The sequence below is a fragment of the Oncorhynchus tshawytscha genome, linkage group LG13 (genome assembly GCF_018296145.1).
Source record: "Oncorhynchus tshawytscha isolate Ot180627B linkage group LG13, Otsh_v2.0, whole genome shotgun sequence".
NCBI lineage: Eukaryota > Metazoa > Chordata > Actinopteri > Salmoniformes > Salmonidae > Oncorhynchus > Oncorhynchus tshawytscha.
In genome coordinates, this window is record NC_056441.1 from 49,796,232 (window position 1) to 49,822,985 (window position 26,754).

At 44.9% G+C, this 26,754-nt stretch overlaps 3 protein-coding genes across 4 annotated transcripts in view; 2 read left to right on the forward strand and 1 right to left on the reverse strand.

The window, feature by feature from the left end:
* Positions 1-257: 257 nt before the first annotated feature.
* On the reverse strand, positions 258-3,649 carry lg13h19orf54 (linkage group 13 C19orf54 homolog). Its single transcript, XM_024412478.2, has 7 exons — positions 3,113-3,649; positions 2,717-2,922; positions 2,010-2,078; positions 1,695-1,819; positions 1,461-1,590; positions 1,119-1,189; positions 258-1,028 (listed from the first exon to the last, which is right to left on the reverse strand). Exons 1-7 carry the CDS (start codon positions 3,137-3,139, stop codon positions 691-693), a joined length of 966 nt encoding a protein of 321 aa, XP_024268246.1. The 5' UTR covers positions 3,140-3,649; the 3' UTR covers positions 258-690.
* A 122-nt stretch (positions 3,650-3,771) lies between these two features.
* Positions 3,772-6,671, forward strand: snrpa (small nuclear ribonucleoprotein polypeptide A). Of its 2 annotated transcripts, none has more exons than XM_024412479.2 (7): positions 3,772-3,912; positions 4,055-4,130; positions 4,248-4,420; positions 4,562-4,744; positions 4,932-5,099; positions 5,411-5,499; positions 5,742-6,671. In XM_024412479.2, exons 2-7 carry the CDS (start codon positions 4,058-4,060, stop codon positions 5,899-5,901), a joined length of 846 nt encoding a protein of 281 aa, XP_024268247.1. In that variant the 5' UTR covers positions 3,772-3,912; positions 4,055-4,057; the 3' UTR covers positions 5,902-6,671. The 2 variants fall into 2 exon arrangements, with proteins under 2 accessions (XP_024268247.1, XP_024268248.1); XM_024412480.2 differs by having other exon boundaries at positions 3,779-3,912; positions 4,058-4,130.
* Positions 6,672-20,992: 14,321 nt separating this feature from the next.
* LOC112244705 (protein jagged-1b) overlaps positions 20,993-26,754 on the forward strand; it is a 55,882-nt gene continuing 50,120 nt past the window's right edge. The window contains exons 1-2 of the mRNA XM_042295843.1: positions 20,993-21,799; positions 25,355-25,681. Coding sequence (XP_042151777.1) covers positions 21,650-21,799; positions 25,355-25,681 — 477 coding nt within the window. The 5' untranslated portion in view covers positions 20,993-21,649. The remainder of the gene's footprint in view (positions 21,800-25,354; positions 25,682-26,754) is intronic.

Consider the following 26,754-nt stretch of genomic DNA (forward strand, 5'->3'; position numbering starts at 1 on the left):
AATAGATGTATGAAAACTCTCAAAAGGTGACATTCTGTACTGTCACCTCATGATACATTTGATCGCCAATCCAAAATGGAGTATAATTTAAAAAAATGTTAGTTTCACTGTCCAAATACATATGGAGGGGACAGTATATTATGATTCCTGTGAGTGTTACATTGTGGAAAAACCATGTCTAACTCTTACGCATCATACCCAGAAACGCTTGTATAGACATGGTCACATTTCAATGATATGAACTATTGACAACAGTAAATAGTACATATGTTTATTCTGTGTGCACTTGGGTTGCTTGACAATCAGTATAAATACAGGCAGGTACGGGGTTCTCATCGTATGCAATATTACAGCCCCGTTCGACCATGTGAAGTGAATGAAACATTTCAGTAAGGCACAGGATCTGTTCAGGTACTGGAAAACAGGCTCCATAAGAGGAGCCACAGATTTGGCAAAAGTCCACTTTACATTCAAACGTTTCATACTGATAAGTAGTAGACAGATAAGAACTGCCTTGTGATCATCCTCCGGTGTCCTATAGAAGAAATGAATGCCAACCTAGGAAAGCATCCTTAGACCCTTTCAACATGTCATCTACTTCCAGCATTATAGACTGTCATGCTTTCCTGTGTCCAGGCCAATGAGTCTCAATTTGTACCATAGCAGTGCACCAGGAGAGAAGGCCCATGATCACTTGGTCTGTCTCCCAGTGTGGACCAACACGACCTGGCCTGCCAGCCCAACTTCCACCCCTCCCTTGGGTACCACGTACTGGGTACTGTCCCCAGCCCTCTGGGGATCTATCTCCCTCAGCTGAGCATTGCTTTGGGCCACCTTGTCCAGGCCCCACAGCTGATAGCGCAGGCTCTTGCCCTGCTTGGCCAGGATGTATGCTTCTCTTGCCCCCACAGTGGGACAGGGGCATGGGCGTGAGGGGCTGTCCTGGGGCAGGAGTAGCCAGGGCAGGGTGGGGTCCGGTTGGGTGTGCTCTCTGCTCACGCTGTCCTGGTCCAGACCCAACAAGACACCTGGGAGAGATAGAGAGGTTATAGGAAGGGTCAAATGTCAAGACATGGGAATTGCGTGTGTGTGTTGCAGTCAAGGAGCTCCGGTCTAACCTGAGGCCACTGCCCAGTGTGCCCTGTGTCCGGTGCGTTGGCATGGCTCATGGTTGAAATCCTCATCATATCTGTGTTTATGCAGTCAAAGACCTCAAATACACATCACTTTACTCATATACTGTATAATAAATATTGCAGATAACAGTCAGCTATTAACATGGTATTTAATTCAAAATGTAATTGTACAATTGTCAAATACAAGATAACAACCTAATAACTGCCACTGGGTTACCTTAAGAACACCATCTATCAGTACCTAACGACCACTACCTGAGACAGACTGACTAGAGCAGATGGGTCCTTCCAAACAGCCTGAATGTGAGAGAGCATAAAGGATCCGGGATGAGGACGGGTTGTCCGTCAGCCAGGTGTTTCAGGACGGCTGTAGAGTTGTCTCCACTCATCCCTCCTGACAGGAGCTCAGCCCTGCACCCACACACCTCCTCTGCAAGCATGGCCATGTCACTAGCTGAATCAGACACACACACACACACACACACATTAGTCTCACTAATAAAGTATAGCTCTGCTGGTGTCGTTGAGAGTATGCAGCGTGGAAGACTAAAGCATTACCGGAGAACATCTCCCCCTGTGCTGTGTAGCCCCTGTCCACCGCTGTCTGGACTACGGCCTCCATGGAAACACTCAGAGGGGGCTGTAGTAGGTGACCAGCCATCCATAGAGCCACCAGACCACATCTACAGGTAAAAACACACACACCTCAGGCAGGGGGATGTACCTTAGGAAGTATAACGTCACCTTTAACGACAAACAAGCGACATCAGCTCCGGGAAGAAAGAGGAATGCACATGTATTAGATCAGTGATTACTTCGACGGAGGACGGCTCCATTTTGAAAAGCCTAAATAAAGCTTTATACGTGACTTACTGTGGGCCGTCTTGGATGAGGGAAGGCACATACTTGTTAAACAGCATCCACTGCAGGTCCTTCCTGAAACTACATCAACCAGTAAACAGTCAGCCATACCGCAAAACAGACTTTCCTACCGCCACCTGGTAACAAATGGGTTATTGAATAGTGCATATATCACAGTAGTATGTACAGTAGCTTGGTCTTGGTGGGATAGCTCAGAGCGTCATCTATCTTCTTGCATTTGTGTTCTATTTGTAGTTGAAACTCCCACAGGGTCACTACAGTGCTGCTTTCATGGACAGAAACTGTTCGAAACTGAATGCCCAGGTGCAGAACACCCCGCAGAACACCCCCACCCCAGTATACTGATTATAAAGGCGGAGAGTGTTACCCAATGTGTGACTGATGACCCCATTCCATAACCTGTAAGCCCTATAAAAATGTAAAAAACTGTATAGACATTTTACATTTGAGTAATTTAGCAGACGCTCTTATCCAGAGTGACTTACAGGAGCAATTACAGGTTAAGCGCCTTGCTCAGATTTTTCCCTTAGTCGGCTTTGGAATTCGAACCAGCAACCTTTCGGTTACGGTTAACAGCTACGCTACCTGCAGAGTTCTTTCAGTGATTTTCCAACCACCATGTTGGAGATCCTATAAATAGGCTTTAGCTGCTACGCTTGTCTGATAACTTCTGTTTCTCTGTAGGCAGTTCGCCTCACCTGCTCTGCCTCTGACTGAGCAGCAACCGGGCCTCTGCATGATCCCCCTCAACAGGGGTCTTTCCTGCCGCTATGGCCTGGTACAGCTTCTTCTTGCTTGGCCCCGAGGCAGCTGTCGGTGGGGGTGGTCCTGGTGGTGGTGGAGGAGGTGGATGTCCCATTGAACTACCCTCTGTCACTGCTGTGCAATTCTGTGTGATAAGAGACTGAGAGAAGGGAATATATATAATTATTTTGTTAACCTTTATTTAACTACATGACAGGAAGCTATTGAAATGACACATATGACCCACTGATGGATTAAAGTTGCATTAATGATTTAGTGATACATACAACATTTAAATACACATTATGGTGTGTAGACCTATGAATTGATCTCCTTATTGCTTAACTTACTGCCAGAGCTTCTCCATCTGATGCCATGTCGAGCTAGATATGTTACACCATGACATATGTTGCGAAATATGTTTCTGAAATACGTTCATATGACATGCAGTTTGATAAACACTCTTGCATGGCTGGTTTAGTTGTAACGAGACGACTTCAAGCGCAGACCTGGGAGCTATTTTGAAGTTTTTACACGTTAGGACTAGCAGGTAGCTAGCTTGCAGAATAAAGCCATATTTGGTAACAAACTCGGCGATCATTTAAAGTGGCAGCTGCGGCTACAATGTGGCATTTGCTACAGCAATGTTACAGAACAGAAGACCTGCTTTGCTAGCTATCTATCAATAACAAAATAATTGAAACGCAGTTCATCTTTTGAACCAAATAATAGCTGTTTGAAACATATTGATGGGCTCTCAAACTCAATAGGTTGCGCGATGATAATATCATAAGGGTATGTTGAAGCCTATTTCTTTAGAGCCGTAAAAGCCAATCCATTTGATCATCTGCGCAGCATCTTGCTCAGGCTGACTCTCGTGAATGAGCGGCAATGTTAAAAGGGGCGGGTGCGTCTGAAATGTAGCACTGCATATCCAATGATGTTTAAGAGGGTGGCTAAAACAATCCAATGAAAAGCTGTTCTGGACAGGATCCGGAAATTACACCAGCCAATTAAAAATAGTTGGCGTTGTTAGCTATCAAGGGTGTCTGTTACGTTAGCTAGCAAGCTCCATCACAAAAAACCCCGTGTAGCTAGTTTCATTCATTTCTTTCGAGGCCGATTACATTGTGCATCCCAATACTGAAAGGTAAATACAACTTCTTAAAGGTTATTTTTTTTGTCTATTTCACATATTTTATCATTTGCAAGTTAGCTACCAACTTATTCTTCATCTAGCTACTTGCAGACGAGGCAATAGGGCGCTAACACTGACCTGTTTTATTTCACAGAAGATGGCTGCTCCGGATATGCGCCTCAACCACACCATATACATCAACAACCTGAACGAGAAGATTAAAAAAGATGGTTAGAGCTTAAAGCTGGCAACACCCTTCGATTTTTCTCCCGTGTTTGTGTTTACTCAGCAACCATGCAAATGGCACCTTGCCTAAACATGTCTTGTTTGTACCATTTGTCCCCCAGAACTGAAGAAGTCGTTGTACGCAATCTTCTCTCAGTTTGGTCAAATCCTGGACATTTTGGTTGCCCGCTCCCTGAAGATGAGGGGTCAGGCTTTTGTCATCTTCAAGGAGGTCAACAGCGCCTCCAATGCCCTGCGTTCGATGCAGGGGTTCCCATTCTATGACAAACCTATGGTGAGCTGCTGCCAATTAACACCGTGGTACACATCAGCTAGCTTTTGCCTGACATGTGTTTTGCTAGATAACGATGATTCTCTAATATGCATTCCTGTAAATAGTCCTGTCGTCGTCAACTGTACCTCTTCCTCATGGCAGCGTATTGGGTACGCCAAGGGGGACTCTGACATCATCGCTAAAATGAAGGGCACCTATGTGGAGCGTGACCGTAAGAAGGAGAAGAGGGCCAAGGTCAAGGGCCCAGAGGCTGCAGGGGCCAAAAAGGGTGTGCCAGGGACCCCTGTAGTACCCATGGGCCCTGGAGTTCCAACACCCATGCCCGTAAGTGTTGTACTGAGAGCCTGAAGACACACAACCACGTTTGTATCCACAATGCCACTGTTAGTCATTGTGCTTAACATGTTTCCTTTTAAGACATGTCTATCTAAAATGGCGGATTGTGTGTTATTCTACGTGTATCGCTAAATGATGCAGCTGATTTTTTTCATTGAACATTGGTCTTCTGAAGGGAATGCCACCCATGAGCGGAGCTCCTCGTATGATGCCAATGCCAGGGCAGCCCCCCTACATGCCCCCGCCAGGCATGATGCCACCTCCAGGGATGGGCCCTGGGGGGATGCTCCCTGGTGCCATGCCTCCGGGTGGGATGATGCCCGGGCAAATGCCCCACGCCCAGGTATGGATCACGTGTGTTTATCAGTGTTCGTTTATATCTTGTGATATATTTTTTTGTTGAACCTTTATTTAACTAGGCAAGTAAGTTAAGAACAAATTGTTATTTACAATGATGGCCAACCACAGCCGAACCCTAACCCAGACGACGCTAAGCCAATAACTACGCAGCAGGTCTGTTTGGTGGAACATTGTAATTTTGAGTTTGCTTGTCATTTGTCTGACTGTATAATCTCGCTCTGTAACTTAAAAAAAAAAAATATATATATATATATATATATATAGATGGATAAATGTGATCTTCCTTACCTCCAGGTTGCAGAAAACCCTCCCAACCACATCCTTTTCCTCACCAACCTCCCAGAGGAGACCAACGAGCTCATGCTGTCTATGCTCTTCAACCAGTTAGTACCTCTTCATTTTATTCACCCCTTCTCCTATACTCCTTGGTGCAGTGTGAAAAATGTCATGTTTATTCCTCTATGTTCTGTAGTATTGGAACATATCTGTTCAGTTTCCAATATAGTGGTTATGTTAACTAGTGTTTGTGTATGGTGAGATTGAACATGTTGACAAGTATAGACCCATGATGTCTTTAACAAGTCTGCGCCGACGCTCTGTCCCGATGACTGTTTTCCCACTTTAGGTTCCCTGGGTTCAAAGAGGTGCGTCTGGTGCCTGGTCGCCACGACATCGCCTTTGTGGAGTTTGATAATGACGTGCAGGCTGGAGCGGCCAGGGAGGCACTACAGGGCTTCAAGATCACCCAGACCAACGCCATGAAGATCTCTTTCGCCAAGAAATAACACACCAGAGAGCTCTTGAGTGGTCTACAATCACACACACACACACACACCCCCACACACACAGAGACCCCTCTTCCCCATTAAACTATACCAGCATAGAGCCGACTACTAACCTGTCCTTCGATAAGGAATCACAGTGCGATACAAGCTCCCCTCCCAAGACAGGCTTCCTTACACATTTGTTGCTGCTCCTTGCTCTGCTTACAGATTATGACATAAGAATTGTTTCAGCCTCCACCAGAAGGTAAGGAGTGGTGATTGGACGATCCCCTTCATCACCGACGCCTATAGGAGAGCAAGTCTTTTTACCCTCTTAGTTCAGCATAGACTTATTTTTTCTTGTAATTGTCTTGTTATTGCCCTTCCTGTGCTCCCGTACTAATTCAGAATAACTGGAGATTACTTTCTTTGTATCTGATGGTAGGTTGCCAGCGGTTTTAGAGAAGACGACATGAGGGCAGGATTGTGGTGATTGGAATGCTGACGCCAGGCTCAGAAACGATGAAGTGTCAGGACTATGTTGGTTTAGTGATTTGGTGCCGACATAGAGGATAGTTAGCTGACATTTGCATAGCCAGGTTAAGACGTGTTTTAAAGTGTCAGTTCTGCACCCATTCCTTGAGGACAAAATCTGGTGTTTTGTATGTAAGTATATTTTCATTTTTATTGTTTGTCTGTTAAAAAGCATTGCACCCAGGGTCTGTTTCATCCAGACATTGTACCTGGAGCTTTTATGTTTGATTAAAATGTGTGCTTTTTCTAATGACTAATGCTGTGTGTACGTTTCTGCTTTTATGTCCGGGGAGACACCCGGGGGCTATATAGACGGGCTGGTTGTTTAGCAACAAAACCGACACGTGCGTGACTCGGGGACAAAACAGGCTAGGTTGGCTTAGATTTTTGACAATCTGTATTTTGTCTCAATGTTTATTGGAAACAAATACATTTGCACAATTGAGCACTTGTCTCTCAAATACATTGTTACAGTTGTGGGTTACCTAGCAACTCTTTCCCATATTAGCATTGACATGAAATCAGTCTCAACACCTCCAAACAAGATAAAATGAGCAGTCTACGATTCCCCTCATTGCAGCGTCTCATCATTGATGCAAGCTGAACGTTCAAAATCACAACGAAGCATGTCTTCCGGCCCCATCGATGAGCGCATTATTTTTGTAATGGCACCCAACCCGTCTACTGATTTATGTCTTCTAGAGCACAATTTAATATTACATGGAGAAGTGGGACCTGGGCCCCTATCCACAACTTTTAGATCATGATGATTATATGGACAGATCCTATATCAGCACTCCTACTCTGATATGCTTTGTGGATACAACACCTGATCCTAGTTCAGCACTCCTATTCCGAGACGTTTGTTACATATGGCCCCAGATATGGGTTTTTGCACATCTAGTATCTAGACCAGATATATCATTATGTCTATAGGGATGGGCTCCAGAGTGGCGCAGGGGTCGAAGGCACTGCATCTCAGTGCTAGAGGTGTCACTACAGACCCTGGTTCAATTCCAGGCTGTATCACAACCGGGCGTGATTGGAAGTCCCATATGGCGGCGCACAATTGGCCCTGCGTTTAGTTTGGCCGGGGTAGGCCGTCATTGTAAATAAGAATTTGTTCTTAGCTGACTTGCATAGTTAAAATGTATCAAACAGCCTACTGTAACTTCATGTACATCTTAGTTTGTGCCCTCCCCTTAATAATTCTACATTCAAGTAAAACATTTTTGGGATAACATTTCCATTTGATTATTATAACCTATAAAGTAATGAGATTTCTTTCTTTCTGGAGCATTGTGTCATAATCAAATGGCTCTGTGCTACCGCGTAAATCATCATTACGGACTCACTTCCTGCCCTGTCTGGCCTCAGCCACTGTAGTTTCATCTAATTTCTACCATGAATCAGACAATGTCTGGATGGTCCCATTTCATCAATGCTATTTTCCCTTTGTGCTCAATTCGTTTAAAGAAGTTTTGGAGATTTAATTTAAACGTTTCTCTTTGAATGTCTTTAGCATTGATTGTGCCTGTGAGTTCAGGTCAGCCTTGAAACAATAAATCAGCACAATCTACTTTTTCAAATTGCACTGTCTTCATGCGCCTTCGCCATTAAGCCATTCTTATTTTTTTAACTTACAGAGTCAGATGAACTCGATGACAGTGGCGATCCGTCCTGCAGGGCAGGGCAACACCTGTTTTGAGCCCCACACTTTTAGGTGAAAAATCAATTTCAAATATATATATATATATATATATATATTTTGGCAAACTCTAAGCGGGCTGTCATGTGCCTTTTTACTGAGGAGTGTCTTCCGTCTGGCCACTCTACCATAAAGGCCTCATTGGTGGAGTGCTGCAGAGATGGTTGTCCTTCTGGAAGGTTCTCCCACCTCCACAGAGGAACTCTAGAGCTCTGTCAGAGTGACCATCGGGTTCTTGGTCACCTCCCTGACCAAGGCCCTTCTCCGATTGCTCAGTTTGGCCGGGCGGCACCCCGTTTTGGTGGTTCCAAACTTCTTCCGTTTTAAGAATGATGCAGGCCACTGTGTTCTTGGGAACCTGCAATGCTGCAGAAATGCTTTGGTACCCTTCCCCAGATCTGTGCCTCTATAACATGCACTGTCAACTGTGGGACCTTATATAGACAGGTGTGTGCCTTCCCAAATCATGTCCAATCAATTGAATTATACCACAGGTGGACTCCAATCAAGTTGTAGAAACATCTCCAGGATTATCAACGGAAACAGGATGCACCCAAGCTCAATTTCGAGTCTCGTAGCAAAGGGTCTGGCTACTTTTAGTGCCGAGAAGACGATCAAACTTGACTATCTAGAGGAAGTAAAAGTCGTAACAAGGTGAACCTGCGGAAGGATCAATTCTGTAACAGAGTTCATCCATGCAATTTATCAGAGCACAAGTACAAATTCCGCTTGGGCATTATGGGCTATTGTGTGTAGATCAGTGACACAACATTTAAATGTTAGATTTTCTTTATATTCAGGCTGTAACAACACAAAGGGTGTGAATACTTTCGAAAGGCACTGTATATGTCCAAAACACTATACATTTCTGAAATCCTTAGATGTTTCCTAATCACACAACATTGAATTGTCATTGGAATTGCAATTAGGAATATAATAATGGTGGCCAGGTTTATCTAACCTGCTGTCCTAGTCTACCAAATTTGAACTGAAAATATGGTTTTAATGCAAATGGGTGTCATGCCTCTTGTGAATATGATATTAACATGAGCTTTTTTTGTGTGATTAGGAAACATCGTGAGGATTTCAGAAATGTATCATGTGTTGGGCTTATATCAATCAAATGAATCACATGTATTTATTTATGCTTCATAAATGTATTTATAAAGCACTCCAGCAGCAGATGTCACAAAGTGCTTATACAGAAACCCAGCCTAAAATCCAAACCGCAAGCAATGCAGATGTAGAAGCACGGACGCTAGGAAAAACTCCCTAGAAAGGCCAGAAACATAGGATTCAGAGAGAGAGACAGAGAGAGAAACAGAGAACGAGAGAGAGACAAAAAACACAGGTCCGAGACAAGGTAGTACGTCTGGTGAACAGGTCAGGGTTCCATAGCCGCAGGCAGAACAGTTGAAACTGGAGCAGCAGCACAAGAAGGTAGCACGTGCGGGAAAAAGTTCAGGGTTCCATAGCCGCAGGCAGAACAGCAGAATCTGGATCAGCAGCAAGACCTGATGGACTGCGGACGTGAACGGCCAGGAGTCGTCAGACCGACCAGGTAGTCCTGAGGCATGGTCCTATGGGGCTCAGGTCCTCTGAGAGGGGAGAGAGAGAGATTGGAGAATTAGAGGGAGCATACTTAAGATCACACAGGACAGACTGACCCTAGCCACCGGCACATAGACTATTGTAGCATAGATACGGGAGACAGACGGGGGGGTGGTCGGGGGACACTGTGGCCCAGTCTGACAATACCCCAGACAGGGCCAAACAGGCAGGATATAACCCCCCACACACACACACACTTTGCCAAAGTACAGCCCCCACACCACTAGAGGGATATCAACAGACTGCCAACTTACTACCCTGAGACAAGGCTGGGGTATAGCGCACAAAGATCTCCCCACCGCACAAACCTGAGGGGGGGGCAAAACCGGACAGGAAGATCACGTCAGTGACTCAACCCACTCAAGTTGAGAATAGCTATAAAAAAAATCCTGGCACGACGTGATGCACCCCTCCTAGGGACGGCATGGGAGAGCACTAGTAAGCCAGTGACTCAGCCCCCATAATAGGGTCAGAGGCAGAGAATCCCAGTGGAGAGAGAGGAGCCAGAGACAGCAAGGGCGGTTCATCGCTCCGGTGCTTTGCCGTTCACCTTCGCAACCATGGGCCAGTCTACACTGAATTATAGGACCTACTGAAGAGATGAGTCTTCAGTAAAGACTTAAAGGTCGAGACCGAGTCGGATATGTGTCTCTCACATGGATAGGCTGGCTATTACATAAAAATTGAGCTCTATAGGAGAAAGCCCTGCCTCCAGCTGTTTGCTTAGAAATTCTAGGAGCAATAAGGATGCCTTTGTCTTGTGATGGTAGCATATGTGTGTATGTATGTATGTACGGCAGGACCAAATTGGAGAGATAGCTAGGAGCAAGTCTATGTAATTGTCATGTGTACTCCAGGGATGCCTACTCCGTCAATACTACGACCGCTGGCGCAACTGGGGAAGGCTATGGAAGAGGTTCTTCGGCAGTCTTTAATGTCTCGAACATGCCATGGTCCTGCGCCAAGGTGGAGAACCTTTAAATATTTTCTTGATGTTCGTCAAAAGAGATCAGGGTCAAGAGTAATGCCAAGGTCCTTCATAGTTTTATTTGAGATGACTGTACAACCATCAAGATTAATTGTCAGATAAAACAGCAGATCTCGTTCTTGGGACCTTGAACTGGCATCTCTGTTTTGTCCGAGTTTAAAAGTAAAACATTTGTCGCCATCCACTTCCTTATGTCTCAAACACAGGCTTCCAGGGTAGGTGATTTTGGGATTTCACCATGTTTCATCGACATGTACAGCTGTGTGTCGTCTGCATCGCAATGAAAGTTGACATAGAATATATAGTGAAAACTATAGTGGTCCTAAAACGGAACCTTGAGGAACATCGAAACAAACCATCCGCAGAGACGAACTGATGTCTTTCGGACAGATGAAATCTAAACCAGGCAAGAACATGTCCGTGTAGACCAATTAGGGTTTTCAATCTCTCCAAAATAATGTGTAGATCGATGGTGTCAAAAGCGGCACTAAGGTCTAGGAGCATGAGGACAGATGCAGAGCCTTGGTCCGACTCCAGAAGAAGGTAATTTACCACCTTCACAAGTGCTGTCTCAGTACTATGATGGGGTCTAAAACCAGACTGGAGCGTTTCATTTTTCAGGAAGGCTTAATTACTGCCACTTTTAGTGAGTTTGGTACACATAGGATAGGAAGCCATTTATTATGTTCAACATAAGAGGGCTGAGCACAGGAAGTAGCTCTTTCAGTAGTTTAGTTGGAATAGGGTCCAGTAGGCAGCTGGGAGGTTTAGAGGCCATGACTATTTTCGTGAACATGTTGAGAGATAGAGCATATAAAAACTTGAGTGTCTCCATTGATCCTAGGTCCTGGCAGTTCACTGCAGACTCAGGACAACTGAGTTCTGGAGAAATATGCATATTCAAAGAGTATGTCATTTGCTTTCTAATGATCATGATCTATTCATCGAAGAAATTCATGAATTCATCACTGCTGAAGTGAAGGCCATCCTCACTTGGGGAATGCTGCTTTTTCGTTAGCTTTGCGACAGTATCAAAAATATGTTGGATTGTTTTTATTCTCAATCGGGTTGGAAAAGTAGGCTGATTGAGCAGCAGTGAAGGTTCTTCGATATTGCACAGTACGGCCTTTCCAAGCTAGTCGGAAGACTTTCAGTTTGTTGGAGCGCCATTTCAGTTCCAATTTTCTGAAAGCTTGCTTCAGGGCTCATGTATTTTCTATATACCCGCGAGTTTGTTTCTTGTGACAAATGTTTTTTGTTTTTTGAGGTGCGACTGCATCTAGGGCATTACACAAGGTTAAGTTTAGATCCTCGGTTTGGTGGTTAACTGATTTTTGTACTCTAATGTCCTTGGGTAGGTGGAAGGAGTCTGGAAAGGCATCTAACAATCTTTGGGTTGTCTGATAATTTATAGAGCAGCTTTTGATAATACTTTTTTGGGGTCCTGAGCAGATTATTTTTTACAATTTCAAACATAATAAGATGATGGTCTGATAGACCAGGATTATGAGGAAAAACATTTAGATCCACAATTTTTATTCCCCGGAACAAAACTAGATCTATGTTGGATAGATGTCAAAAGAGGTTACAGAAGACCGAAATGCAAAAATTGCCCCACTTATTCCAAAATCACACTATAGTGTGGCCATCTTTGAATACATCAGCATTATTTTTTCTATCTCTTTAGGGACCATTGTGTCCAAAGACCACATTTGGAGTGAATCTGACTTTCAGTCAATGAGACGATGATTCATTATGATTATTTTAAGCATTAGCGTTACATAGTCAAACAGTGGATTGTTAATAGTTTCCTTTCGGTTCCATTCTTTTTGACCAAGTTACTCATGGTGTCACGGTCGGTGTAAGGAGGAGACCAAGGCGCAGCGTGGTATGCGTACATTCTTCTGTAATAAAGAACGAAACACTGAACAAGATAACAAAACATGACGGTAATATGGATAGTGCAGACAGGCAACTAAACATAGAATAAGAACCTACAAATACCCAAGGGAAATGGCTACCTAAATATGGTCCCCAATCAGAGACAACGATAAACAGCTGCCTCTGATTGGGAACCACAATCAGGCCACCATAGACATACAAATACCTAGACCTACTAAACCCCTAGACTTGCAAAAACACTAGACAATAAAAAACAAGCATACCCACCCTCGTCACACCCTGACCTAACCAAAATAATAAAGAAAACAGAGATAACCAAGGTCAGGGTGTGACACATGCCCTCTAGTTTCTTCGTGACAAAAGTTACCAATCAATGCTTTGGTTTTGCTGTGCACCCCTAATTAAACATAGGAGAGAAGGAAAGGGTGTCATTTCATAGCACTGGGAGATAGCCAGACAAGGGCTTTTAGGAGTATTTTTAGCACTCTGGTGGTCACTGGCTTTTTACTGGTGTCCTACTGTCACTAAATCATTTGTGTTCTTTCCAGGACGTCATTGCTCCCACAAAACTATAAATGTTCCACTGTTCTCTGTCTGTTCAAAGTTCATTAAGTGTCTTAAGTGCTTGTGGTTGAATTTTAGGTAATTCCAAGACAACATCAACCATACTATTTTGCCTGTGCTTATGACACATTTATGTTTATGAAACATACCAGTTACCTAAGTTAGTTTATTCATGAGTTAGAATTGGCGGACCCATGATTTTCCCCTTGGCTTTGTAACATCTGCTTCCAACTCACACTCTCAAACACGAAGATCCCCTGAACGCAGCTCACTCTCTAAGATCCCAATCACCTGAATTCTGATCACCTGTTCACACACCCATATGTCATTATCACACACTATTTAGTTCAGTTCTTTGCACCCCATCACTGTGAGGTATTGTTTGTTTGGTGACGCACTTCTATTCTGAGCACTGGGCTTCCCGTAATTGAATCCTCCAGTGGATGATTGTTTTTGACCGCCTCACTAATGACGCCTTTTGCCTATTCCCCTGCCTGTACTTCGGATTTCCTATTATCAACCTATTGCCTGATCTCCCGGATGACGTTACTAGCCTTTTCCCTGCCTGTACTGTTGCCTTTTTTGACCCCCTGTGTATGACCTTCTGCCTGCCCCTGGACCCAGCTACCTGCCTCCTCCTGTGGTCCTTTACAAATAAACACCTGCTGCGCTTCAAGCCAGCTCTCTGTCTCCCATCGTGTTCACTACAGGCTTAGTCGGAACAGGCTCTTAGAATATTGGAGAGTAATTGCTAGTCAAGAAGGAGCACCTTCCCCTCTCCAACTGGGTTTAAGAAGGGAGAGGCCTGTACCATCAACTGTATCCAGTGCAAACAAGGGCCTCATGTTGTTGACTTCTACTGTTCCCTGAATCATTCTCTTTAGGTCTGCTCTACAGTGTACACAAAATGCTTATTCTTCTGCAGTTTTCCCAAGCCTTTCCACACTCCCTTATTTTGCCTTGAGAAAGCGCTGACCTTAGCTGCTGGGGCACTGTGTGTGTGTGTGTGTGTGTGTGTGTGTGTGTGTGTGTGTGTTTGTCAGTGTCCCATGCTCTTGGCGACATGCCTAAATGACTCACCATTCACTACACTGGGACCTTTCAGCCGGGGGAACTGAGGCAACTTATCCGCCATTTGCGTGGGACATCTCCAAGCACGTCTATGTATATATTGATTAGAACATCGATAGCATTCCAAAGACAATAACAGTTTAAGCTAAGCCTGAATTAAGTACTCCTTTTTTATTTTTAAGGGGAGTTTACTGTAGGCTACTCCTGTCCTGTTTGAAGGGTCTTTCACACGAAGCCTACTGCTCATCTGTGTAGGGGGCTTGCTGCGTCATTGGGGAGCACTGGTTGGCCATCACTCCCTATCCGGAGTAGATCTGTAGCGCTCTTCAAAGCACTCTGGCCGTTCTCATGCTTTGATACTTAACAGTAAACTGGCTACTGTGATTGTGTACATTTGTTATTGCTTTGAAGTAAAGTAGCCTATGGGGTTATTGAATGGTTATACTGGGCCTATTATACGGATAGCCTAGATCCTGTTGAAAACAGCCTCTAATGATGCATGGACCCTATATATACACACATCCTTAATTTGTGCCCATGAAATGTCCTAAAACGTCACCAGTTAGAACTACTGGATAGTTTGGGGCCCCTTGATGATCTTTCATTACTTATGTGTCACCATCAGATGGCGCCAACCACCCAAACACTAATGTCGGGTATTCAAAGCAATTATCGACCAAGTCGCTCTGTACATTGAGCTGCCATTGTAGATGACAACAACAGGCCCTTCACTCATCACCAGGTGCCAATATAATGTAGAATCGATCTGCAGATCGCTTCATTCTGGAGGGAGGGAGGGAGGATGATTGAAATTCAGCACGTCCCGAGGTCACTGGTGCTCTATGCTAATAAGCACTGCACGCTTCAAGAGCCCTCTGTTCTGTCCACGGGTCACGTTGCAGTGCGGGGCAACGGAGACACTAAGCCTACTGGTTGCCAGGGGCGTCAATGTCAGCAACAAGTCCATCCCTGCTCTCACAGAGAAGGGAGGGAAAGAGAGGGGGAGGACCGAGGTCACCAAAATTGGCTCATTATATTTCAGACATGAAGCGGACACATTGTCCTGTAGTGTTGGTTCCAACGGACGCGCGGACAGGAACTAGTTGGACGGCGGAAAATATTTAGTGAATCCAGTGCCAAAATGCCTGAAAGACGCAACCTACACCTCTCTTTCATCGTATGCTTCTCATCCACCTATATAAAATTAATTCAAGGTCAAGATGGCGCCATACAATGGTATCTTTATGCAAATACAGGAAACCAGATGCTTTGGGTAGTTGACGTTACACCCCTTTTCTTTTTACCATGATGTCAAACACAAATATAACAACTTCAATTGGCTACAATTGTAATAGCCTACAATACTCCAAGTTTTTTTTATATATATTTTTTTACTTGGTCATGAGTGAATTCATGCAGTGTATTATTTGTTTTCTAAAAATGTTCAACAAAACGTGACGATAGTCCAATGGCGTGAATGTCCCAAGTAAAGGTTGTGGAACTTTGTAAAAAATGTTTTTTAAATGAGTAACGTTCACTTCACCTATTATTTGAGTTATAACACAGAAGTGTATTTCGAGAGACAATAGTCCCCGTCTATTCATAGTTCTGATTGATTACATATTTGTCCCTAAAAGCAACGTCCACTAGGTGTGGGACACAATTCTGTGATTAAACAGCAAGCCAGCATTTGGGCACTATTGCGCTTTGGGAGGGTTCTCTTTCAAGAAGGAAGTATGGAAGACATGGCTGGAGCACATGACATGAACAAGTTATAAACTTTATCAGGAATATTTTGCAAAATATTGCACCTGTATTTGTCATTTGATGTGAAGCTTTTAGAACGTATATATAAAAACAATCCTATTTTTTTTGGACAATTGAAGTATAAAAAGTAATGAAAACAATGTTATGGTGAAATCATATGCATGGCTGTACTGCTAACAATAAGACCCAAAATGGAGCCTACAGCCTGAGATTTCCAACAGTGACATCTTTTTTTTATCCCTTGGTGTGAAATTAAGATGGTTTCACACCAGAGGAAATAGCTGTGACTCCATGGGACGTAACCCATTAATAAACTAATTTAATTCATTTTTTTGGGACTTATTTTTAATCAAATAACACTAATTTACATTAGACCTATTTGTATCCTGTTGCAATTCGATCATTTTAAATGGTTCTGAGTGCACTATTTATTTATTCATTCTCCCACGCCTGGTTTCTCACTCTTGGCAGGTGAACATTGCTCCAGGTGAACAATGCTCCAGGTGAACATTGCTCCAGGTGAACATTGCTCCAGGTGAACAATGCTCCAGGTGAACAATGCTCCAGGTGAACAATGCTCCAGGTGAACAATGCTCCAGGTGAACAATGCTCCAGGTGAACAATGCTCCAGGTGAACAATGCTCCAGGTGAACAATGCTCCAGGTGAACAATGCTCCAGGTGAACAATGCAGGTGAACAATGCATTGCCAGGTGAACATTGCTCCAGGTGAACATTGCTCCAGGTGAACATTGCTCCAGGTGAACATTGCTCCAGGTGAACAATGCTCCAGGTGAACATTGCTCCAGGTGAACATTGCAATGCCAGGTGAACAATGCTCCAGGTGAACATTGCTCCAGGTGAACAATGCTCCAGGTGAACATTGCTCCAGGTGAACAATGCTCCAGGTGAACATTGCTCCAGGTGAACAATGCTCCAGGTGAACAATGCAGGTGAACAATGCTCCAGGTGAACAATGCTCCAGGTGAACAATGCTCCAGGTGAACATTGCTCCAGGTGAACATTGCTCCAGGTGAACAATGCTCCAGGTGAACAATGCTCCGGATCGATCTAGTTATTTTGCCTGGTTCCTGTGATGGTGCAGGCAGATATTGGGTGCTGGCTGTGGTAGTTGGCTCTGCTGTGAGGTATACTCCAAAACGTCTTCAATAGAACACCTCTCAAGCTGCTTCAGCTGTGGGTAGATTGGGGCCTCCCACTCAGGGCCCACAAGTGAGCTTGGCTCTTGGTGCTGGTGCTGCCTCAGCACTGCTATGCATACGGGTGAACTCTCGCTTTTTGGCAAGGGCATTTCATTCGAATGTGTGCCCATTTGAGGCAGTTTCTATGCCTATCATGGTGACCCTGGGTAAAGGGGAATCAGGGTTGGATTTCAGTGCAGGAGCCTGAGAAACGTTTACCGCATCCAAGGGAGGCAGCAGGCACACACATTCTCCACTCCTGACTCAGTTCAGGGAGGTGGTGAGGGAAAATAACAATACAGGACTCTTTGGTGGCCTGTAACTGGAATCGAGTAGGCTACACTTCAAATCCTTTAATGAGGATCCACTAGTGGTTAGAGCGTTGGGCCAGTAACCGAAAGGTTGCTGGATCAAATCCCCGAGCTGACATGGTACACATCGGTCGTTCTGCCCCTGAGCAAGGCAGTTAACCCACTGTTCCCCGGGCGCCGAAGACGTGGATGTCGGTTAAGGCAGCCCCCCTGCACCTCTCTAATTCAGAGGGGTTGGGTTAAATGCAGAAGACACATTTCAGTTGAAGGCATTCAGTTGTACAGCTGACGAGGTATCCCCCTTTTCTATTATGGATGTTTAAAATGGATCTTTTGAAGAATTTGTAGTGTTCAAAAACGTATCAAAGTGTCATTAATTATGTACAATTTGACTGCCTGCTGTGTATTGTCCATCGGTGTGACATAATGTCCTATGGGGTGAAGCCAATAGCCTAAATGAAAGGGGAAAAAATGGTTGTCTTGGACAAAATGTAAAAATAATTGTTTCGCTTGAGCCAGATAACATTATAATAATACACAAGTAAGATAATTGCTTTTTTAAAATCAAGGTTTAGTGAAATTACTGTGAATCCTAACCAAAATGTGACAGCGAGACACTTGGTTATCATCGGGAACATTGTATTTTTTTGTATTATTTTTGTAATAATACTTTTCTTGTCTATTTGGAAATCATTAAAACTTTGACATTAATTGTGAAGTCACACCGGAGGACAAATTCAGGGCAGTAATGCATGCAATGCTTCATTAAATTGGATATAAGATCAATATTGAACGTGGCGATATAAAATGTCGACTTGTTCAGTTATAGTTTATTGTAACTAGGCTATAGGTTTTAGAGGAAATCATTTAAAAAACTTTTGTTATGGCTATATGGCAACTACCCCTTTATAGTTGGCGGTATAATGAAGTGGTGGAATGTGTGTAGTTTTCCAGGCATGTATAATTGTAAACATGCATAAGCAGTCCCACACACACACAGACACTAGACGGTCAAAGCTGGGAGAAATTGTGTACTGTCCTTGCGTGTACACGCATAATCAAACCATTTAAAACGGGCCAATCATCAACCGCTGTCTGGCTTTGTAAGAATAGCACAGCATGAACGCCAAAATACTTTGCTCAGCCACCGGTATGTCCACTCTCAATGGCAAGGGGTCACTTCGAACTCAAACTCGATCTAACAGACAAACTTTAGGATATTTTTTTCTCGGCTTTGTTTTGCAGACAGGCCTCATTCTCCACTACCATAATACGCGGTCCCCTAATTGCGCGGAGGTAGTCCCATAGAAACTCTTTCAGTTCGCCGACCAGTTACTGACAGTGCAGGCTGTGACTGACAGCCTACTTAATTGGCACAGCAGCGCTTTGATCTATACCGGATTAACGGAGGCCGGAAACTAGGGTAAAGCACATTCAGTGGCGATTTTAGAATGTAAATCTTGGCGGGGCAAACTCAACAACAAAAAGCCACTACACAACACAACATTGAACAATACATTGATTGCACTATTACGGTGCCCGCAAATTGTCTACATAAAGCTGTCCCAACAGCAGAGGTTTCGTTTCAGCGCCATGGCATGAATCCTTACCACCGCTACACCTGGCTATCAGCGGAGCCTTGTCTGTCAGCGAAACAGTTCATTCAGCCTCATCCACTGCCTTGTAAAAAAAAGATATGGCTGACTTGCTTAAACAAATGTGGTTTCTACTGACAATTGAGATGTACATACTATGGCATAAGGGAACAATGAGAGGATAAGAAGCAATCCGTAATTTAGATTCAGACTTTAATGAGCTAGCTAAAATGGGTGTAGTCATATAACTATTTGTTCAGCGCTTTTGAAATGTACGGCAACATAATTCAGAACATGAGCCGTTCTTACAATGTTCTCCTTGTACACCAAGTCAGAAGCATAGGATAAAGTTATGAGGGGAAAAGGGACCAAATTGGGTGAGGCACATGGGCTACTAACAGCTTAATACACCACATACACTTAGTATTACTTTTTTAGCTACAGTATACATATCTTCCTGGCATATTATATAATTTATGCAGCAGCATAAAATACATTGTTGGACTCACCTTGTGCTATGCTCACTTGAACAGGAAGGTGGAGCGGCGGTCCTTCTTGTGGACAAATTTTGCCATCAATCTTTGTCATCAAAGTCTGTGATTATCTGGATTTATGGTGCTTTCAAGACAACTGGGAACTCAGAAAAAATACGTTTGAATCATGACGTCAGTGATCTTCAGGTCAGAGCTCTAAAAAGAGGTCAGAGTTCCCGACTTGGAATTCCAAGTTGAATGAACGTTCAAAACGTATTTCCCAGTCGGAGCTCATTTTTCCCCGAGTTCCCATTTGTCTTGAACTCATTAAAGTCTGAGATTTCCCAGTTCTGTGTTTCCAGTTGCTTTGAAGGTGGCAGAAGTCATGCTGGATTGACAGCATGGACAATTTATTCCATCTTTTCTGGCCATGTTGTTGCATATGAATGTGTATCCTTTTCAGCTTGGAAAAGAGACCCTTAAACCCAGACTTGGACCGCACACCCTCTCCAACAAATAGCAGGCCAGTGATTGCTTTGCAATGCTTTTAGTTAGCCAGTGATTCCTTCCAAACCACTCATTGTTGAATTTGAGAGTACCAACTTGTTGCGTAATGTGTATGTCCAATGGCCGATGAGCACTGATATGTTTTATCTAGAATGTATCTTCATATGAAAAGGGTTGAAAAGGATTTGCCAGTAGATAGTTGACTTGATTCATGATGATGACTGGTAGCTAAGATTTTGAAAGTATGATGTTGACATGATCAGTCCAAACTAAACTACAGTAGATATAACGTGATTTGACGTCATTTTATCTGTGGCCAATGACCTTGAGCCTTCTTGGATGGGCACTTCTTATGTAAATCTGTGGCAGCACCCAAGGGGCTTGAACTTTCTAGCTCTCCCGTAGATGTTGCGGTGACGTGGTGTCCCAATGAGTACCAGAACACTGAGCCAATTACGGCGCAACTAGAGAACATTACCAACCCCTACGCTCTTTATTTTCCGCTGGCTACCCCACCACCACATAATGCGCTGAGCTAGGCTGAAACACCTGCATTTAGGAGCTGCCTTATTCAAGAAAGCAAAAAAGAGACCATGTTTGAATGCAACTTTATTAACTCAATGTTATTTTGTTTTAACATTGTTTGCAAACCGATATGTGACATGTATTAAGGCCAAAATAACATGCAAAACACGTTTTTTTTTGTCTTTGCCCTGAATGACGGGTCGCCACTGGACACATTATTCGACTACGTAGTCCAGTTGAATTACAGACCGCGTGCATATATAAAACGAGAAGACGGATATCCTCTGCCTGAGGACACACACCCCTCGCGCACATTAACACACTTTCTCTCATGTTTAACCCCCCCCACACACACACACACACACACACAGCCTCTCGTCACTGGCTGGCATCCCTTTCGCTGAGTTCTTTCCCACCGCCGATACGCACGGTTACTTGATCGCGACCTGGGTGATTCGGATCTGTTAGCCCTGAGCGAAAGTGACCACGCGGGGTTGGAAAGCCTACGGAAAGAGTGAGGGACGAAGCATGCAGTGGATAAACAAGAGAGAGTAGAGTCTTGACTTGTAGAGAGGGAGATTCTACTTCATTTGGCTATCAATTTGAGTCCTTTGCGCAAAGAAGGAAAGGGTGTATGCGTATGTGTTTAGTTTGAAGGGCGAGTGCGTTGCGCAGAGGGAGAGTGTAATTGGGTAGGGAGCTCAAGTCAGGGAGCCAGCAGGTCTGACATTCAAAGCCTTAACGGCAGGTGGAGGGAAGATCGACCTGGTGGAGTGAGCGTGTTTTTGTGGAAAGACCCACTCTGGATACCGCACCAAGAGAGGGAGAAGCCGGGGCGAGTAGTCGAGGAGGGGCGGGCAGGCAGGAGGAACTCCCCAAGGGGAACAGCACAAGAAAGGCAACAATGCCAAATACGACGCGATGAACTGACGCTCAAAGAGAGCTGAGAAAGGGATATTATAGAGTAGAGGGGACACCGCATTGTTTTACGTCCTAGATCCTTTGACGTTGAGATGGAGAGAAAACGAGCGCACGGACGAAAGCCGGTTGATTGCTGCAGGGGAGGCGCGAGGACCAGCACCAGGACAGAGATGAGGAAAGAACGGGGCCGGGGACAGCAGTGGACCGTGATTTTTATCGTCGCCCTTTCTCTGCAACCGCAGGTAAGCCGTACCGATTAAGCGCTATTTTCGGCCGTTGCTAACCCTGCCCTGACTTTTACAGTCGGTGTTTTCTTCCCACAGAGTTAATAATGGTGCCCACATTCTACTTCCCGGTTTCTCTTGTCAATATGTCTCCCCTTGCTCCAAATGGCGCTGTGCCCAACTGTTTCTGTGCGTCTTAATAGTCGCGTGTCATCCACTTGTTGCTCCATGGGCGTGTCCTTTCATCTGTAAGCTACAGGAGCAAACCTTCACGTCTTTACCAAAGCATGGTCTTTGGTTACACCATTTTTTTGTTATTGGGATTCTAAGCCTATTACACTGTAATTGCTTTGCTTTCCAGTTGAAAAGGGGGCTAGACGACCCATCCGCGAAGTGAATTGCTTGAACCAGAACTGCAGGGGGAAGTGTTCAGAGTACAGTCTCCTGTAGGCTCTAACGGTGGAAACAAATGCATCCTTTATGTGAAATAGCAAGATAAATGTGATGGTGTCTGTGGATGGAGTAAGGCTGTCTTCTATGTGTTAACTACTACTACACTTTACTTACAAGGTGAGAGGGGATTCAAGGGAATTGTTCGTCAGTCTGTCCCTGTGTGTGTGTGTGTGTGTGTGTGTGTGTGGGTACGCACATTTGCCTCGCTGCCTCACACATTTTCATGACTGCAGTCCATCCTCTCTCTATGATCTGTAAGTCCTGCAGATGACCAGGAATAGTCCAGCGTAGTACAGGCTACCTTATAAATAACATGTGATTTGTCACGTGCGCCGAATACAATGCGTACTTACAAGCCCTTTAACCAACAATAAGGAACAGAGTTAAGAAAATATTTATTAAATAAACTAAAGTAAAAAATTAAATTAAAAAGTAACACAATGAAATAACTATAATGAGGCTATATACAGGGGGTACCAGTACCGAGTCAAATGTGGGGGGACGGGGACGATGACGACAGGTTAGTCGAGGTAATATGTACATATAGGTCGGGGTAAAGTGACTATGCATAGATAATAAACAGCGAGTACCAGCCGTGTAAAAACTAAGGGGGGGGGGGGTTATCAATGTAAATAGTTCTGGTGGCCATTTGATTAATTGTCCAGCAGTCTTATGGCTTGGGGGTAGAAACTGTTAAGAAGCATTTTGAACATAGAATTGGCGCTCTTGTACTGGAGTCTATGACAATTCTTTGGGCCTTCCTCTGACACCGTCTAGTATATAGGTCCTGGATGTCCGGAAGCTTGGCCCCAGTGATGTACTGGGCCGTACACACTACCCTCTGTAGCGCCTTACGGTCAGATGCCGAGCAGTTGCCATACCAGGCGGTGATGCAACCGGTCTGGATGCTCTCGATGGCGCAGCTGTATAACTTTTTGAGGATCTGGGGACCCATGCCAAATCTTTTCAGTCTCCTTTTCAGTTATCCTGATAATGGTAATAACAATGTAATAATGAATGTGACCACATTCAATTCAAAACACCTATCACATTCAAGTTCAAACCCTAGAGGGAAAGCCTGGAGGTGACCAATGTGTTCAGCCCCACCCCAGGCTAGAAAATCCCCTAATTCACATTCCTGTTTGTGTGTGTGTGTGTGTGTGTGTGTGTGTGTGTGTGTGTGTTGGGCCAGTTAACTATTGGACATTCAGGCCTATGACATTCAAGTTCAAGAGGAGAGCAGTAGAGTTGATATCCTGCATCCATTTCAGCATTGAAGACACTATAACCTGTGACAATAGTGTAACACTTAACAACCTGTATTACTCAGGTCTGGGGATGTGTCCGATTCAATGCAATGCAGATACGAGCATTCAGGATGATTTATAAATGTGGTTTGACACAGTGTATAATGTTGTCCTGACATTATACTGTTATTACAGAACAGTCAAGATGGTGCCATATTTAACAGTATTAAAAGGCAAGTGTTTAAACAATGGTGCTAGTCAGTGTACATATCCAACCGTGGTACTCCAGTGTTCAGGTTGTGGTCCTGGTCTCTCCCTATTTTGGGGTTAAATGGGGGACTTAATGACCGCAGCTCTCCGCGGTGATGGTCGAGACTGAGCCCTCGGAGCGGTCAGATGGAGCGCTGAAATGCAGGTATGCCCGGAATGGCTGAGAGAGGTGGGGAAAGAGGAGAGGAAGAAAGGAGGATGCAGAGTGATGAGTGGGCCTGTATCTCCACAGGCTGTTTGATGTAGGAGAGTTTGGCCCCCTAGCCCAGGGACAGGGACAGGGACAGGGGCAGGTGAGGGACAGAATGCCACAACAACAATGGCCTGACTTACCAGCTATTCTTCTAACTGGCTTTGGTCAGGTTGTGTGTAGCAGGACTATTGCACCACTATTCTTCGTCACCTTCTTTCATTGAATGTGTCGTGTGCGCGTGTGTGTGTGTGTGTGTGTGTGTGTGTGTATGTTACGTGCATTTGTGGTTTGTGCTTTTATAGTCGTTGGAAGTCATAACAATTATTTCCTTGCTATACAACACACCAACACACCTGTCTCTCTGGGGAGCTTGTTAGCTCTACCAGCTTGTCTGTGCCCTTCTGCACCCAGCTGAGGAGAATGCTTTATAAGCTCTGGGAGGAGGGAGAGACAGAGCGAGAGAGAGAGAGAGACAAGCAGAGAGAGAGAGAGAGAGACAAGCAGAGAGAGGGAGAGAGACAAGCAGAGAGAGGGAGAGAGAGAGAGACAAGCAGAGAGTGAGAGAGAGAGACATAGCGAGAGAGAAAGTGAGAGAGAGAAGCAGAGAGAGACAGAGGGAGAGGAAGAAAGAGAGATGAAAAGAAGAATGGCAACAAAACAGAGATAAAAAGCTGGTGCAGAGAGAAGGAGAGAAGGCAAGAGTTACAGCCTGTTCCCAGATAGAGAAGGAAGGGAGGAGGAGGAGAGAGAAACCGTGGCCGGGTTCCCAGTGTCTAAGTCCCCCTGGGGAGAGAGGGAGAAAAAAGAAGGGAGGGCTACTGATACAGAAGAAGTAGGAAAGAAAGGAGCTCGATGGAGAGGTGGAGGAAGTGCATGACCCAGGGGAGGGGAGAGGCAAAAGAGGGAGACTGAGACAGCGAGGGAGAAGGGTAAAGAGACGGGGAGGGAAAGATGAAGACCGATAGATGAACTGACAGATATGGAGAGAGAGAGAGATTGCTGGAATGGGGGCGTATCTCCATTTGGATGAGGGATTTTAAGTTTCTTCCGCTGTGGGGAAGAAGTGGTGTGAATCAATGTTATCTTTCCTTTCTCAATCACCCTCTCTTTCTACCTCTTAGAGTAGGATGACCGTAGTCTGGTAACCCTAATGAAGCAGATGAGAGAGAGAGAGAGAGAGCGAGGGAGGGCATGCTATCCATTGATTACCGTAGCTGGAGAGCTTTGGGATGAAAAATGATACTCCACCCATTAAGCAGGTGTATTCATCACATTCATGAACATTTTTTCAAGAAATATGACATTTGGAACCAGACGCTTTTTGTTCCCATAGATTCACCCTCTCTTCGGGTGTGTGTGTGTGTATGAGTTATACCTCATCCTAACTCTCCTGTCTCCCTCTCTCTCCAGGCTGTGTGTGCAGTGGGGATGTTTGAGCTCCAGATCCGTCACTTCCAGAACCCCCATGGTGTGCTGCAGAGTGGGGAGTGCTGTGACCTCCAGGCCACAGGGGGGCAGCGCTGCTCTCTGACGGACCAGTGTGACACCTTCTTCAGGGCCTGCCTCAAGGAGTACCAGGCCCGGGTCGTCCCCACAGGAGCCTGCACCTTCGGGGCGGGCAGCACCACCGTCCTGGGGGGCAACACCCAATCCCTCCGTCATCGAGGGCACGACGGAGGAGAAAGAGAGGATGGCACTACAGGGCACGTCATCATTCCCTTCAAATACGCCTGGCCGGTGAGTACAGAAATGTAACTACAATGTCGTTACTAAGGTAACATGATATGGTTCAAGTAGATTCACACTCACAGAGACCTGTGACGGCGTTGACACTAGCTCTTAGCATTCAGTCAAGCGGCTTTGCTACTATTTGGAGAAACTAGTAGCAGTTGTCTACTTTTATTCAACATAGGCTGATGCTGAGATGATGCACTTTCTCTCCTTCCTTCTCTCTCTCTGCCTGGTTCTTCATCTTTCTCTCCCTATCTCTCGCTTCCTCTCTCTCCTCCTAAACTCTAAGCTGTTGTGCTGTTGCACCATTAAGGTCGCCGATGTCGCGCCTCTCTGTCTGACTTTGTGCATCGACGTGTCTGTGTCTGTACCAGGCACGTAGTCCAGGCTTGGTGGCTACGACGCCTCACTAAAGAGCCGGCCTAATTAGTCGCACGTTAGACCCATCGATAATCCAATTCTGTCCCTCTCCTCTTCAATCCTCCGTCTCCCTCTCTTCCACACCGCATCTCCCGACCCAAACCAAACAGGAAGAGCGGAAAATAGAAGCAGCATATGCAAGCGAAGAGGAATCCTGAAGGCTGGAGGTTGTGTGCGTCGTGTATCGCTGCTGCTCACAAATACGTTGTTCTATTTGCATGTTACTAAGCCCTGAGATGTTCACTGGGGGGGGCAGGGAGGGGGGCAGACATCTGGAGGGGGGCAGACATCTGGAGGGGGGCAGACATCTGGAGGGGGGCAGACATCTGGGGGGGGTGAAAGCTTTTTCGCTGGTGGAAGAGGAACACTAAATGTTCACAACGAGCAGAGTTCATCCCACCGTTTACATCCCTTTACCCCACGTCCATTAGAAGCAGTTCCCTGGCTTTTTGCTGTAATTACTATCTCTTTGTTTCCAAGTCGTTTCGGGGTCAGCGCCACAGCGACTACAATCCCTTCTGAATGACTTGGCACATGCAGGACGACTGCGCAACATTGTCTTCCTTCCAGAGATCGGAACGGTTGTTTGTTTCTTTGTTTACTGTCTCAATGAGAGCATTCGATATTTGTAGTTGTTGTTGTTGTTCATGGTCTGGAAT

Excerpts from the sequence above, each read along its gene's own strand:
- lg13h19orf54 (XM_024412478.2), bottom strand. The coding sequence starts at position 3,139 with ATGGCATCAGATGGAGAAGCTCTGGCA. Across the intron at positions 1,820-2,009 it reads CTCATCCAAGACGGCCCACA|ATGTGGTCTGGTGGCTCTAT; the intron begins GTAAGTCACGTA and ends TTTTACCTGTAG. Across the intron at positions 1,591-1,694 it reads ACAGGGGGAGATGTTCTCCG|CTAGTGACATGGCCATGCTT; the intron begins GTAATGCTTTAG and ends TGTCTGATTCAG.
- snrpa (XM_024412479.2), top strand. The coding sequence starts at position 4,058 with ATGGCTGCTCCGGATATGCGCCTCAACCACACCATATACATCAACAAC. Across the intron at positions 4,421-4,561 it reads CATTCTATGACAAACCTATG|CGTATTGGGTACGCCAAGGG; the intron begins GTGAGCTGCTGC and ends TCCTCATGGCAG. Across the intron at positions 4,745-4,931 it reads GAGTTCCAACACCCATGCCC|GGAATGCCACCCATGAGCGG; the intron begins GTAAGTGTTGTA and ends GGTCTTCTGAAG.